Here is a 16,457-nt window from a genome sequence, read left to right on the forward strand (position 1 = left end):
TGAAGATAATGTTTTACCTTACAATGGCATAATATTGTGGTCTGGTAGTCTAATAACCAAAATGGTTGGGGGCCTTTGTGATTAAAACTGGCATTTTGGTATTTTTTCTGCCAAGTAATATATAGCTGGAACCGTATTTGACTTTTAAATTAATTAAAAGGTTTTATGCAGATTTAAGGGAGTTTGTAGCTGTGGCACTAGTGTGAATTTTTTTTTTTTATGTAAGCAACTTTAGCTTTTTTCACCTATTATAAATGAGAGATACTTTCAATGTGTCAAGTCAATGTGCCAAGTTGAAATGAAAATATGCAGCTTGTTTTTATAAATTGTCCGAGTTATGCCCCATAATCGGTCTGGTTGAATTTCATGCCATTTTATACATCTCTTGCTACTACTTCACACATGCCCACATCCAAGCAAATTATGGACTGCTCTCCTTCCACCTTTTTTGTAAACAGATTGCAAAGTGGCTAACCATTTTGACATTTACGCCTTTCCTTTTCTCATCCAACAAAATTAAAGGATAATTTTGAGTGTTATCTCTAGAAACATCTAACTGCAACAACAGAGTCTGGATGCATATATAAATGTAGGACTTGGTAAATGATTACCAAGGACCTGTCTATATTCCTTTATTGCAGAAAGGGAAACACACAATAAATGTATTTAAAACTTTATTCATTCATTCATTCATTCATTCATTCATTTTCTTGTCAGCTTAGTCCCTTTATTAATCCGAGGTCGCCACAGCGGAATGAACCGCCAACTTATCCAGCAAGTTTTTACGCAGCAGATGCCCTTCCAGCCGCAAACCATCTTTCGGAAATTTAAAACTTTGTAATGAAGAATTATATTAATAATGGTTTATAAAACATAAATCTGTATCTGTCAAATTAAACGCTAATATGTTTTCAAAACTGACAGAAAATAATTCAATGAACAGCCGTTGGTGATTGGTTAATGCAGTGGGGTCTGAACATCGCACTGTGAGTGAATTAAAAAATAAATGGTAGATGTAAAGGTGCAGGTTATGAGGAGAACAGTGGCGCATCGTCAAAGTGTGGAGCGAACAGGCAGAGGGAACAGGGAATGCTGAACTAACACACTGAGGATAGAGTTGCCTCAATTGTGGGCAACACTTTACTGTCTGGAGTAGTATCCGTGTTTGTGGGAGATACAGATGTATTAGAGGAACACTTTGTTAGGGTATAGCAGCACCCCTCCACTCTTATCAAGGCAGCAGCCCAAACGCTCGCTCTACAACTGGCCAAGTGCCTGCCACAGTGTTTATACATGAGGCCCCTAATGAGTGCAGATGTGATGTCATGAATTAAGGTAGCAAATTATCAAAAACTTGTTATATCAGATTTCGAATTTACTATGAACTAATGATGAACAATGATTTTTACATAAGCTTTCTTAATGTTAACATACTCTTAGGTATTTTAATGTTTCCCTTTTTAATAACAACTTAATTAGTTAATGTTTACTTACACATATACATATTATTTGTAGGTTAAATAACATGATCAAACAATAAAACAATTTTTTCTTTCAATTTTTGCTTACTTTTTGTCTGGCAAATCTGGCAAAATTCTTCCTGTTATGTAACAGAAAAGTATCTGAAAGAGGTGCATGTTTTTCACTAATTTGAGATCCAGTAAAATCGTTAATCACTGCTATGTAATAAACCCATAGATATTAGTAACACAAAAGTTATAATGTTGGTTAGCTGGGTAAGTCAGCAAAGAGTTTACAAATGTAACATGTTGAAGTAGTGTACACTTTACAATAAGGTTCCTAATTCCCTTAAAGAGCCCATATTATACATGAAATAGGGTCATATTTTGGTTGTAAGGGTCTCCAACAACAGTCTAATATGCATGCAAGGTCAAAAAAAACTTTCATGTTCTTATTATCTGCATTTATTTTTACCTAACTATCCCAGCGACTCCCATATGAATCATCTAGTGATTCATTTGTTCCCAAACCCCTCCTTAGCGCGAAGCTAATCTGCGCTGATTGGACCGATGACAGAATGTTGTGATTGGCCCACACTGACTGCCTTCAGCGAGAGGCAGAGTGAAATGCCCAGCAGCTAATCAACATTATAAAAGTAGTCACAGTGCATACACGCTCAATAGTGTAAGGCAAGTGGGTGAATGTAAATACAGACGATGGTCTTAAAAAAATATCGACGACTAACGATTTTATTGAGCTAACTCTCCAAGAACTGGCGAGGAGATCTCCTAGCTTGTCACTCTCTGCTCTTTTCACAGACTCAGACACACACACACACACACACACACACACACACACACACACACACACACACACACAGATATTGCCCGCACACACACACACATAACCCTCCTCCGGACGACAAAGCACACACACACACACACACATACACACACATACACACACATAACCCTCCTCCGGACGACAACGCGCGCGCGCACACACACAGATATTACCCTCCTCCACGGAACGTAAACAAAGCGGCATGCATCGCGTTTTTAATGTGGCTTAACACACGATATGAGAATATAGCGAATTAACCTGATACAGTACACGCGGTTATAAGTAACAAATCACAACTAAATACATTTGCAAGCTAGAGTAAACGAGGCAACAACTTTAATCGCACATACTTACACTTGAGAAATGGAGGAAAAAAACGATCCAGGTTCAGTACTCTTTACTGATCCTTCCTTTAACAAACGGCTGATGGAGTATTCTTTGTAGCATGTAGTTTTCAGAAGTTGCCAGTAGTTTCCAACTGCTTAAGGGTTATAATGCTGAGGTTTCATCTTTGGGTAGAGACTCAATAATATCCATCTGCAGTGTGACTTCAATCGACCGGCATGTTTGTGTGTGTGTGTGTGTGTGTGTGTGTGTGTGTGTGTGTGTGTGTGTGTGCGTGCGTGCATGCGTGCGTGCGTGTGTGTGGGTTTTTCTGTGTTATAGGGCGGGGCCACAGGTTTCAAATCTCCCGGGTTTGCGTGTGCGCGTGGATAACATTGGTTCCCCTTCGGGGGGAACTCCAGCACTATAAGTGGATTTGATTGTTAAAATCCACGTATTGGGAGGTTATTTCAGAAGCTACTCGTCTGAAAGAGTATTGAACGGGCCAATTAAGAATGAATTGGCAGCGCAAGCCTGCGCAGGTGAGCGGCATAAGCAATCAACTGAGTATATAAGCTCACCTGGCGCCAGCAGACGCTATCCTTTTCGCTTCAGAGCCTTTTCTGATCGAGCTTATGAGGGTTCCTCCTGCTGATCGACAGCCATTTCGAGAGAACGATTGTATCCCGGTCCAGAGCGAATCCACGCAGCGGCAGACGGTCGAGCTGGGTATCTCCCTTGCCTGGCGTCCCTTTGGGTCCGGTCCTCCAAGAGCAGTGCGTATTGTTGCAAATCCTAAAAGAGCAACACAGTTGTGCAGCACGTCCTTTTCAGGATGGCGCTCCGACTGTGCGTTTCTGGTTGCGGGGGTTTCCTGGCTCCGGATGATGGACACGATCACTGCATTACATGTTTGGGGGTCCAGCATGTTAATGTGGTGCTCGGGGGCGGTTCATGTCGTCACTGCGATGCCATGACCGTTGCGCAGTTGAGATCGCGGTTAGCTTTCGTAAGAGAGCGAGACACCCCAGTTGCCTCCTGCTCTGCAGCGGGCGCTCGGGCAGATCTGAGGGCTTCAGCGAGAGACAATCCGCCGCCCACGGGCTCGCGGACCTCTCGCTCCTCCAAGCGCTCCATCCAAGCTTCGGGTACTGCGAGTGATCCGTCTAATCAGATGGTAGCTCTCACGCTCGCTGACACCGGAGATCAGATGTCCTCCGCGGCATCGGAGGGTGGGCTTTCATTGTCCGACGATGATCCGGACCCGCTCGCCCCCTCTGGGCAAGCGAGCGCCGTCAAAACGGATCCTGAAGCGGACATGTTGGCCGTGCTTTCTCGGGCTGCTTCGGCCGTCGGGTTGGAGATGGTTTATCCCCCAGCCCCGCGGCCGGACCGACTAGATGGGTGTTACGTAGAGGATCAGAAGGCGAAGCCTTCGAAGCCTCTCGTCCCCTTCTTCCCGGAAGTGCACAGTAGGCTCACGCAGTCCTGGAGGGCACCTTCCTCTGCCCGCGCTGCGTCCGCCTCCGCCCTCACCACCCTGGATGGTGGAGCTGCCAGGGGGTATGAGGCGATCCCGCAGGTGGAGCGCGCCATTGCGGTCAATCTTTGTCCGCGTGGCGCCCCCGCTTTGCGTGGTCCGCCCCGTCTCCCGTCCAAAGCCTGTAAGTTTTCTGCCTCCCTCGGAGCTAGAGCTTACAAGGCTGCGGGCCAGGCAGCTTCCGCCTTGCATGCGATGGCCACCTACCAGCGCTACCAAGCGCAGGCGCTGGCCGAGCTGCACGAGGGTGGGTCTAACCCAGGCTTGTTACACGAGCTGCGTACGGCGACCGACTATGCTCTCCGGACCACTAAGTCCGCCGCCTGCGCACTGGGGAGGACGATGTCCACACTTGTGGTCCAGGAACGCCACCTCTGGCTAAACCTGGCAGATATGCACGATGTCGACAAAGTTCGCTTTCTTGACGCGCCCATATCCCAGGCTGGCCTGTTCGGCGACACCGTCGGTGAATTCACCCAGGAGTTCAAGGCGGTGAAGGAGCAGTCGGATGCGATGGGCAAAGTCATCTATCGGCGGGGCCGTAAGCCCGCTCCATCCCCGGCCGAGCCATCCACCTCCCCTGCTCCTCGCCGAGGGCGCCCGCCAACGGCCGATGCCCCGCCCCCGCCTCCGGCGAAGCGAGCGCGTCGAGCACGCCGAAAGCGGGTAGCCCCTCCTGCCCAGGGCGCCGCTAAGTCCAGTAAACGGACCGCGAAGCGTCCCTGAGACAGGCCATCCGGAGAAGAAGTGACTTGCTCTTTCCCCGCTGGAGGGCGGGGCCCAAAATCCAATGGTACTTTCAGTGCCACCAAAGTTTCGATCAAAGAGCATTTTCTCCCTTCCCCGGATGTGACAGCTCAAGCCCCGCCAGTCTGGGACGCGCTGCCTCTCAGCTCGCAGGGCTTGCATGCTCCGCCAGCGGCTCTCGGGCGCTGGGGGGACGGTCTCCCTTCTCCCAGCCCCCAAGCCCCCTCTCAGGAGTCAGGGTGCGGAGCCAGAGCGAAACGCTCTCCTCCAGCTCTTCTGTGGGACCCTCGCGCTCCCCGGATCAGCACACCCGCTCCTCGCTGCCCCTCCGCGGATATGTCAACGATTGCTGCGATGACGTCATTAGCGAGGGCTCTGCCTGCCTGGTTAGCGCGGGTCAGCCCCTCGCGGTGGCTCATACGCACGATCAGACTCTGCTACGAACTACAGTTCTCCAAACGGCCTCCCAGGTTTACGGGCGTGTATTTCACCAGGGTCAATCCCCTGTCCGCCCCTGTCTTGCGAGAGGAGATTGCTGCCCTCCTGGCGAAGGGTGCAATCGAGCCGGTACCTCCAGCCGAGATGGAGAGCGGGTTTTACAGCCCGTACTTCATCGTACCCAAAAAGAGCGGTGGGTCACGGCCAATCCTAGATCTGCGCGTTTTGAATCGCTGCCTTCACAAGCTGACGTTCAGAATGCTTACGCAGAGGCGCATCTTCCGATGCGTTCGTCCTCAGGATTGGTTTGCAGCCATAGACCTGAAGGACGCGTATTTTCATGTCTCCATTCTTCCACGCCACCGTCAGTTTCTGCGGTTTGCGTTCGAAGGTCGAGCATGGCAGTACAAGGTCCTCCCTTTCGGGCTCTCTCTGTCTCCGCGGGTCTTCACCAAACTCGCGGAGGGTGCCCTAGCGCCTCTGCGGCTTGCGGGGATCCGCGAACTCAATTATCTCAACGACTTGCTGATTTTAGCCCACTCTCGGGAGCAATTGACTGCGCACAGAGACAAGGTGCTCCGGCACCTCCGCCTATTGGGGTTGCAGGTCAACTGGAAAAAGAGCAAACTCGCCCCGGTGCAGAGGATCTCTTTTCTCGGGATGGAGCTGGACTCGGTCACCATGGTAGCGCGCCTCTCCGGAGAGCGCGCTCGCCTGCTGCTGAACTGTCTGAGGGAGCTCGACAGCAAGTTAGTGGTCCCACTGAAATATTTTCAGAGGCTCCTGGGGCATATGGCTTCCGCTGCGGCTGTCACGCGGCTCGGATTGCTCCATATAAGACCACTTCAGCACTGGCTTCAAGATCGAGTTCCGAGACGCGCATGGCATGCGGGCACACACCGAGTCTCTGTTACTGCGCTGTGTCGCCGCACCCTCAGCCCCTGGAACGACCCCTCGTTCCTGCAGGCCGGTGTGCCTCTGGGACAGGCGTCCAGTCATGTTGTTGTTTCGACAGATGCTTCCAGCACAGGCTGGGGAGCCATGTGTCGCGGGCATGCAGCTGCGGGCCTGTGGGTAGGTGCTCAGCTGCATTGGCACATCAATCGCCTAGAGCTGTTGGCAGTGTTCCTTGCTCTCCGCTGTTTTTCTCCGGCGCTGGGGCAGCAACACGTGCTGGTCAGGACGGACAGTGCGGCGGCGGCGTATATCAACCGCATGGGGGGTATGCGCTCTCGCCGCATGTCTCAGCTCGCCCGCCATCTGCTCCTCTGGAGTCAACCGCGGCTGAAGTCGCTGCGCGCCATTCACATTCCAGGTATGCTCAACCGTGCAGCTGATGTGCTCTCTCGGCAGCAGATTCACTCTGGAGAATGGAGACTTCACCCCGAGTCTGTCCAGCTGATATGGGCGCGATTCGGGGAGGCCCAGATCGATCTGTTTGCTTCTCCCGAGAACGCTCATTGCCAGTTGTTTTACTCCCTGACCGAGGGCTCTCTCGGCACGGATGCACTGGCCCACAGCTGGCCTCGGGGCGTACGCAAGTATGCGTTTCCCCCAGTAAGCCTGATCGTGCAGTTAATGTGCAAGGTCAGGGAGGACGAGGAGCAGGTTTTGTTAGTTGCGCCCCTCTGGCCCAACCGAACCTGGATATCAGAGCTTTCCCTCCTCGCGACGGCCCTCCCTTGGCAGATCCCTTTGAGAGAGGACCTACTTTCTCAGGGACAAGGCACCGTCTGGCACCCTCGTCCCGATCTCTGGAACCTCCACGCGTGGTCCATAGACGCGAGGAAGACTTAGTAACCTGCCGCCCGCGGTGGTTGATACCATCACTCAGGCTAGAGCCCCCTCCACGAGGCGCGCCTACGCCCTGAAGTGGAGTCTATTCACTGAGTGGTGTGTCTCTCGCAGAGAAGACCCCCGATCTTGCCAGATCAGTGTTGTGCTCTCTTTCCTTCAAGAGAAGCTGGACAGCAGGCTGTCGCCCTCCACTCTCAAGGTTTACGTTGCTGCCATCTCCGCTCACCATGACGCGGTGGCTGGCGGCACCGTGGGAAAGCATAACCTCATCATCCGGTTCCTCAGAGGCGCTAGGCGAATTAATCCAACTCGCCACCCTCTCACGCCCTCTTGGGATCTCGCCCTCGTTCTCACGAGTCTGCGATTTGATCCCTTCGAGCCACTCGATACAGTATCTTTAAGATTTCTGTCCCTGAAGACAGCTCTGCTGGTCGCGTTGGCCTCCATTAAGAGGGTCGGGGACCTGGAGGCATTTTCGGTCAGTGACTCGTGCCTGGAATTCGGGCCGGGATTTTCTCACGTTATTCTGAGACCCCGCCCGGGTTATGTGCCCAAAGTTCCTACCACTCCTTTTAGAGATCAGGTAGTAACCCTGCAAGCGTTGGAGGAGGCAGACCCAGCCCTGTCCTTTGTCCAGTTCGCGCTCTGCGCATTTATGTGGACCGTACTCAGAACTTTAGATCTTCTGAGCAGCTCTTTGTCTGTTATGGCGGACGGCAGCAGGGAAGTGCCGTGTCTAAACAACGTTTATCCCACTGGATTGTGGAGGCCATTTCATGTGCTTATTTGAGCAGAGGCCAGCCGCGCCCCCCGGGAGTGCATGCGCACTCCACTCGGAGCGTTGCATCCTCTTGGGCGTGTGCGCGTTGCGCTTCTTTAACAGACATTTGTAGAGCTGCGAGCTGGGCGACACCCAACACATTTGCAAGATTTTATAATCTGCGAGTGGAGCCGGTTTCCTCAAGGGTGTTAGGTACCTTTGGTGATTGAGGAAACAACTCGGTAGGTGTTGTACACGCTTGCGGTGCCTTTTTTCCCTAACACGGAGAGATGTGCACCCTCCTGTCTGCCAGTAAAGTTCCCCATTCGGTGAGCCCTGCAGATTCCTCCGAGGCCCCCAGCACTGACTCAGCGGAGGAGTCACTTGCTGGCCCATTACGTAGTAGGTCTGCCCGCTGGTCAGCCCGCGTTTTGGGTATAGGTGCCTGCTATGGCCGATCCCCGCTGATGATCCCCATATGCTTTTTCCTCCACGGTTAAGTCCCCCCCTGGGCGGACCCATGCTTTCCCTATCTGCTAACCACCTTTTATGCGCACTCCCCTTTTCAGGGTTAGTCCATATGTAATTCCATTTGTTTCCCCCTATTGGGTGCGGATGGTCTCCGCAGCGTCCTCCCTACTGGGATGGCACGCTTCCCAACGTACTGTCGTATATTCCTAGAATTATCTAGACGCTAGCGACTCCCAAAAAAGATACCTATTCCGTAAAACTTCTTTTGAAGTGGGATAAGTTAGGGCCAAGGGCACGTTGGAGGACCACGCCTCTCATGATCTGGATGCGTCACGCTTGCCTGACCGCTCTCTCATGGTGGGTGTTGGTAAGGTGCAGTCATTATGGCGCTTTCAATGGGCTCCCAATACGTGGATTTTAACAATCAAATCCACTTATAGTGCTGGAGTTCCCAGGTTACTAATGTTCGAGGTTACTAAAGTAACCCTTCGTTCCCCGAGGAGGGGAACGGAAGCACTATACTCCGTCGCCATAATGACTGTCCCTTAGCTGTTAAAAGTCTCTTCAGCTTAAAAAGGATAGCGTCTGCTGGTGCCAGGTGAGCTTATATACTCAGTTGATTGCTTATGCCGCTCACCTGCGCAGGCTTGCGCTGCCAATTCATTCTTAATTGGCCCGTTCAATACTCTTTCAGACGAGTAGCTTCTGAACCAAACCTCCCAATACGTGGATTTTAACAATCAAATCCACTTATAGTGCTTCCGTTCCCCTCCTCGGGGAACGAAGGGTTACTTTAGTAACCTCGAACGTTTCGTTGTCACGTCATGGCGAAACACCTAATACTCGTTATCAAGACGACTCATTTGAAGCACTATGAGTCGACTCTTTTATAGATGAATCAACAGTTTTAAACACTGTACACTTACAGATTTAAGCCTTAGCTGGATATTTCACTTCAATTTGAGCTGTGTTATGCTGTGTTCACTCCAGACGCGGAACACGCGTCAAGCGTGAGTGATTTACATCTTAAGTCAATGCAAACGCGGCACGAATGGCGCGGGGCGAATTGAGCGTTTTGCACGTTTGACTCGCTTAACGAGCGTTTCGCGTGAATCTCTCGAGTTCGAAAATCTGAACTTCAGCGTACATTCGCGCTGCGTTAACCAATCAGAAGCTTGCTCTTGCGGGGGCATGATTGGATTGTGACGTAGAACCTGTTGTCGGTATTCCGAGTGAAATCCTCCAGCCTCCACCGACAACAGTTCATCAAACTCGGCTTGGCTCAGTCAGAAGCACCGCTGAAAGCTTCTGTCATCCAGGTTAAGTTTCTGGAGGAGTTTATGAGCTCACAGAGCTGGATGCACCTCTGAAAGGATGTAGTGGACTCAGACACGGTCCTAAACGTATCAACGCTGTTTTTCAGTCTTCATAAAACACATAAACACTGTTATTTTCTTCATAAAATCCATGTTAGCCATTTAGCTATGAAGCTAGAGTCTTCGGGCAGACAGAAGCCCTGCCCATCACGCGAATCCACGTCTGTTCTAAAGTGAATTTGACACGCGAATGAAGCGGGGTTTGACGCGCGAATGAAGCGAGTAAACTCAAATGTTCACACGGCTATTTATGCGTAGAACCTGTTGATGGCGTCCCAGGGGAAATCCTCCAGGCGACACCGACAACAAGTCATCAAACTCTGCTTGGCTCAGTCAGAAGCACCACTGAAAGTCTCTGTCATCCAGGTTCAGTTTCTGGAGGAGTTTATTAGCTCACAGAGCTGGATGCACCTCTGAAAGCATGTAGTAGACTTACACGGTCCTAAACGTATCAACGCTGTTTTTCAGTCTTCATAAAGCACATTAACACTGTTATTTTCTTAATAAAATCCATGTTAGCCATTTAGCTATGAAGCTAGAGTCTTCGGGCAGACAGAAGCCCTGCCCATCACGTGAATCCGCGTCTGTTTTGAAGTGAATTTGACACGCGATTAAAGCGAATTTTACGCGCGAATGAAGCGAGTAAACTCAAATGTTCACGCGGCAATTTATGCGCCAATATCGCGATTTATCCGCACGTTCCACGTTTGGTGTGAACACAGCATTACACACACTACATGGAAGGGCATTTTCAAAAACCCATAATATAGGCTCTTTAACTAACGCTTTGCTAGTGATAAATCATGTTAGTAAAGAATCTACAAACATGAAAACCATGCCAATTGAAGACTGAAATGCTGAACCTGAGTCGTTTCGTGGTTACTGCATTAGGTAACACATGTACAAATTAACAGATTTATTATTACTGAATAAATGTGTTGTTTGTTGTTTAGTCATGTTATCTAATCAATAAACAAATAAATTAGTCTATGTGTAAGTAAACATTAGCAAATTACATTAAGCTACTAATTTAGAGAGATTCAATACAGAGAGTAAGTTAACATAAACAAAGATTATGCTTAACAAAGTTATTCACCCAACACTTTTTAACTAATGCATTATCATATGTTTAATTAACATTAACAAAGTTTAATTAATGCTGAACATATGTGTTGTTCATGGTAAATTCATGTTAACTAATATATGAACTAACGTTAACTAATGCAATCTTCCTGTAAATGTTACCTTACTCAATCTTATAAATAGAGTTTACTGTCTACAAGCTAGCAGTTAATTAACCATTTACTTTTACTCAAAACACATGGATGACAACAAGGGGCCTGTGTGCAGGATATATTAGACACATATCAGGATAATTTTTAACAACATTCGCCTAATAATTAAACACAACACATTCACTAACATTGCAAATGTTACTGTTAGCATAATATCTTTGAAAATGCACATCCCTTTCCTGCCGTTCAAAGCCACACCTCCTGAAGGCATGAACAAGCACCAAATAGATAACCATAGACAACCTTATATAACAATAGATCATGTCATTCACCAGCACCTAGCAGAAATATGAAGTCATGCACTTTGGCCCCAAAAAAATATTTTTCCCCAAAACTGGCATTGGGGTAAAGTTTGTTTTATATTTGCACATTCTGACTTTCTCCTTAATAATATAATTTCAAAAAAGCACTGCAAATAGTAAAATCATATAATCAGCCAATGAATATAAAATATTGAATATAAATATATTGTTCACAGTAAATTAAACAGTACTAATGTTGTTTTGAAGTCATACCTACACGCTATTTCACACAGAATATTCAAAGTAACATTAGAGTAGGAGCGTGTCACAATTTGTCATTGTTAAAAAATGAACAAATGTACAGATATAAATCAAACTTCACCTCAGTAAAGCTGGGGGCTGTTTCCTAAAAGTGGCTTAGAAAAGCGGGGATTGAAGTCAAATTCCTGACTTCAATGAGCCAAACTAAACGTCCATGCTTAAATTGTTCCATAACAGCAAGTTGAAGATCATTTGATCTAACTAATCTGAGTTCAGTTTAAATAATCTAGACAACTGCTTGTGCACATTACTGTCACGAAACCCTGAAGGTCAAGCATAGATGCATAGATTATGTTGTGTGCTACCAGAACTGAAAGAGCTCTGAACTGAAAGAGCTCTGAAATGAGACACAGCTGTTCACAGCGAGTGAGTCTTGTTGGTTTTTGATTTCAAACGAATAATAATTTAAACACAATAATCAAAAACTACAGTACGGCTTGCAACAAAGCAAGAGAGAGGGCTGACAGGAAATTGAAGATTTTAAAATATAGGCCATGATTTAGGCCTGTTAACATTAAATTAATGTTTGTAAAAACAAAATACTCTAAAATTGTTCTTGTGTACGGGCACGAGAGAAAAAGAGAGAATGTGTGCTTACTGCCAATTGTTTCTTGCAAGAAATGCATTGCAGGCTCCCGGTAACATTCAAAAGTTTAAAATAATGGCTACAAATAGCTGTGCACGCACAAGCGACAGGATTTTTAATTTGCTCCCGAAAACGATGCAAATTGCTGCTTTTCCTTTGACACTTGTGTTTTCTGCAGTTCGTGGAAAAATATCTCTATTAATGTGTGGCTACTGCTCGGCCCGGATCATCTCCCTATTATTCCACACAGGGTTTACAGCTTTAAAATTATTCTTAAAGAAATGTAGCCTACTTCTTTATTTCAGTCAGTGCTTTTTAAATATCATTTTCTTTATTAAATTTTTGTCATTCATATGTAAATAGCTAAGTACACCCCTCACAGATTTTTCTTTTAAATAATTTTTTTTTTAATTCCTTCACAATAATATCTTTGTGCATATACATTAGATTATTCAGTAACAAAGCAAAATTTGTAAGTAATCTAACAAAAAATAAAAGATCAGTCCAAAAATTAGTGCACCCAAATCAAAATGTTTGGGGGAAATATTAAATACAATTTTAATAAACAGGAAAAAATCAACATAAACATAAAAATTTACAAATTTAGTTAAAATGTTGTAGTTTGTATTTATTTTGTTCATAACTTATATTCTTAAAGATGTTTGGTATATGTATTTACTATTATGTGACTATAAATTTTAATCATTACTACGAGGTTAAGTGAATTAAAAATAGCATCAAATTACATCAGATTAATGTTAATATGATTAAGCTTGAACTTAAGACTTAGCCTAAGAGTTAACCTACTCTGGACCAGGCTAGTTTCCCAGGATAAATTGCCAGAGTAACTGAGTTTGAACTATCGTAAATTTGATTTATGAAACCTAATCCGCCATTACTAAACCTGGCTTACCAAAATAAGCCTGGCTTTTTTTGTAATCTTGGTTTATGGAACAGGCCCCTGGTTGGGCAGAAGAGCACTATTTACTTATGTTTTTTTTATTCAACTTAATTAAATCAGATCAGAACAAAGGGAGTGCTAAAACCAAAAATATATCTTTTTACATTGCACTTACATTACCAAGACAACAAGTGACTCACTTGATCACTTGTTTTCATCTCCTTTTACACTTGAACAACTAATGAATGCTTAGGTCTATTTAAGCAACTATATTATCAAGGATGTAAAAGGTACTTCATGAACTTGAAAATAATTAATCTTAAAATAATTTAGCATTTTTGACAGAAGGTCATGCTGATGCTGTCTTTCAGCTGTTTGTCATACTGTGTGTGTGCGTGTCTGTGTGCGTGAGTGTGCGCGTGCATCTAAAAGCGACTTTTCTCACCCATACAGTACGTCTTTTTTTTACATACATCAGTTTCAACATGTTTTATAGATTTCATGCTTTCCTGGCTGTATTTACACAGATAGTTCTCATTACTCTTCACTGTATCTCAAAGTCCTCTCTCATGATCTTTTATGCGCTTTTGCCTTAACATACCACCTGTTTTAATGACATATAATGGCAAATTTGCATGACCATCCAGTCACCCAAATAAATGTGTCTTTACATAGTTTAAGAAAATAAACATTTTCACAGTTTCATCACATGGAAGCTCTATGTGTCTGGTAGGATCATGTTTGGGTTCATTTGCAAATCATGCTGACATGATCTTGGAATATAACCAGTCTCAGAGTTGCAATCAGTTAAGGGATTGTTAGATTCTGACTGTGTTGCCACCTATCTGTGTAAAAGAAAATGAGAGTTTTGAGATTTCTTAAAAGTTTTAGGAGTCGTCACAACAGAGTATAATAAGTAATTTTAAAATTCATTTATACTGATCAGCCAATATATTGGTGAGATTTATAAAACAAATCTTTTAGCTTGGCTCTGCATGCAAGTACTCTGTTGCATAAATATGGATCTTATCTTGAATCTGATTCTGTCTTGAGTCTGACTCAGGTGGCAGGCATTCATGGAGCTCTGGTGGCAGTGGCAGCCATTCATTGAGGTTTGGTGGCAGCTTTGGCAGTAGGAAGGGTTCTGGCCTGTGTTGTTTGAATTCTGTATTTTTTGTGGTCTAATTTGTAATTGTACAGACTAAGTATTTTAAACCTTTTATCTATTTGGTTGTACATAGCTTTGGGCAACACTGGTATAAATTAAAATGAACTTTGAAGCTTCCAGAGACCTCTGTAAATATTTTCTCAGTGCATCTGGAGAGATGTAAAGTAGATTTACCTTAAATAGACTGCTTGACCGATTCATATGGGATTTAATCTATAGAGACTATCTAATTATATTTTACCTTTGAGGTTCAAGCATGGAAAAGTTGCTTGTGTATGTTCTGTGTCCCATGTCATTTAAATCCCATCCAAACTAAGTTGTCTAAATCTAAGGTAACAAACTTAATTGAAAGCCACGCTGCTATTTACAAATAAAATAAAATAATTAACTTTTCATGCTGAAAACACACATTACTTTACACAACATATTTGTAATAATTATTTTATCAGTGATGCCTGAGTTTGCAGTAAATGCCAACACATCAGAAATTGTCTGCAAAAGTGGACTCACTAGTGCATATCTGCAATTTTTTTGCATGCATACGGTCCTGGCATGGACCAGTTATGTGCACCCCTGGTTGCATAATTTTTTGTGCCTTTTTTCTACAAGCGACGCGTGCCTCTTCAGGTTCTGGGCCAAGCGGATTGACTTTTAGGAGCTGATGATGTAATGCTCTAAACATTCTAGTAACTCGTGTGATTGCAGGCTCCAGGGAACAGCCAATGCGGATCACATTGGTGTTGTCATATGTGTGAAAGGATTAAAAGTGTGTTCATTTTCTTTTATTATTCATTGATTTCTCTGTGTGCCCCTAGAATAAAGCTCGGTACTACAGTTTAAGAACCACTGATCTATTAGTTGCTAATTATTTGAACATTATTTATTATTACTGAACTATACGACAGGATATAGTTGCAATTTTTAATATTGATACAGCAATATGAATATAAGCAATGATTGTTCTTGTGAATTAGTGAAATTGTATTAATTTGTCTTTGGTCAATTGTTATTGAAATATAAATAAGAAAGACTTTGTGCATGCTATGTATAATTTAATTTCCTTTACATGTCTGTTCCCTTTCAGTTACACTCGAGAGGCATATCTTGAGCTTGTGGAAAATATTCGGAAAATAATACCAGGTAATTTAATCAATAATTCTTGAGTATTGGGACAAAGTTACATAAGCTATGAAAAAAAGTTTATTGTAATGAAGAATAACTTTATATTACTATATATTACTATATATTATTCATTCATTTTGTTTTCGGCTTAGTCCCCTTTATTAATCTGGGGTCGCCATAGCCGAATGAACCGCCAACTTATCCAGCATATTTTATGCAATTAATGCCCTTCCAGCTGCAACCATCACTGGGAAACACCCATACACTCTCATTCACACAAATACACTATGGACAATTTCAGCTTACTCATTTCACCTATACCACATGTCTTTGGACTTGTGGGGGAAAACGGAGCACCCGGATTGAAACGTGCGGGGAGAACATGCAAACTCACAGAAACGCCAACTGACCCAGTCGAGGCTCGAACCAGCGATGTTCTTGGTGTGAGGCGACAGCAGTACCTACTGTGCCACCGCCTCACCCTACTATATATAAGTATTCAGTAATTCATATCACAGTCAGGGGTACCACTAGGTTTTCTGGGGGACCTTACTAATTTGTTCTCTAGGTTTCTTCACACCACATATAGCAGGAGCCAATAACAATAAGTCTTATGATTATTGGATATTTGATAAGAAACAAAGAACTAGATTTGTTTGGTTTATTAAGTAAATGTCTTGGTTATGGATGTAACCCTCAGTCCCTAAAGTAGAGAAATGTTATGTGGGCTAGCACTATTAGATTAAGAGCACTATATATGAGTAGGACACTTAGCTGATAGGAGAGACATTGGTTTGGACCATTGGAGGGAAAATCTTTGTGGCTGACTAAACACATATGGGTTTACTGAAAGGAAGTCACACATAGGAAACATAGATTCCCAGAAGCCAGGTTGACCAAGCAGGCAAACAACAACATAATGGGCCAAATACTCAGCTCCTCAGCAGAGTCAAGTGTTGGGGTCCTTCAAGGAACTCTCTTGGGGTCACCAGATAGGAACTTGTTAGAAGAGCAATATAAGTGCCCAGACCTCTGGGTTAGGTAGAATGGTGCCAAGCATTTTGA

At 44.9% G+C, this 16,457-nt stretch overlaps 1 protein-coding gene across 2 annotated transcripts in view; it reads left to right on the forward strand.

The window, feature by feature from the left end:
• cdk5rap1 (CDK5 regulatory subunit associated protein 1) overlaps positions 1–16,457 on the forward strand; it is a 205,607-nt gene that overhangs the window by 147,671 nt on the left and 41,479 nt on the right. For both annotated transcript variants that reach the window (XM_087272514.1, NM_001110379.2), the window contains 1 exon segment: positions 15,355–15,410. In XM_087272514.1, the coding sequence (XP_087128640.1) occupies positions 15,355–15,410 (56 nt within the window).

This window comes from Danio rerio, chromosome 11, assembly GCF_052040795.2.
Source record: "Danio rerio strain M-AB ecotype USA chromosome 11, GRCz13ab, whole genome shotgun sequence".
Lineage (NCBI taxonomy): Eukaryota > Metazoa > Chordata > Actinopteri > Cypriniformes > Danionidae > Danio > Danio rerio.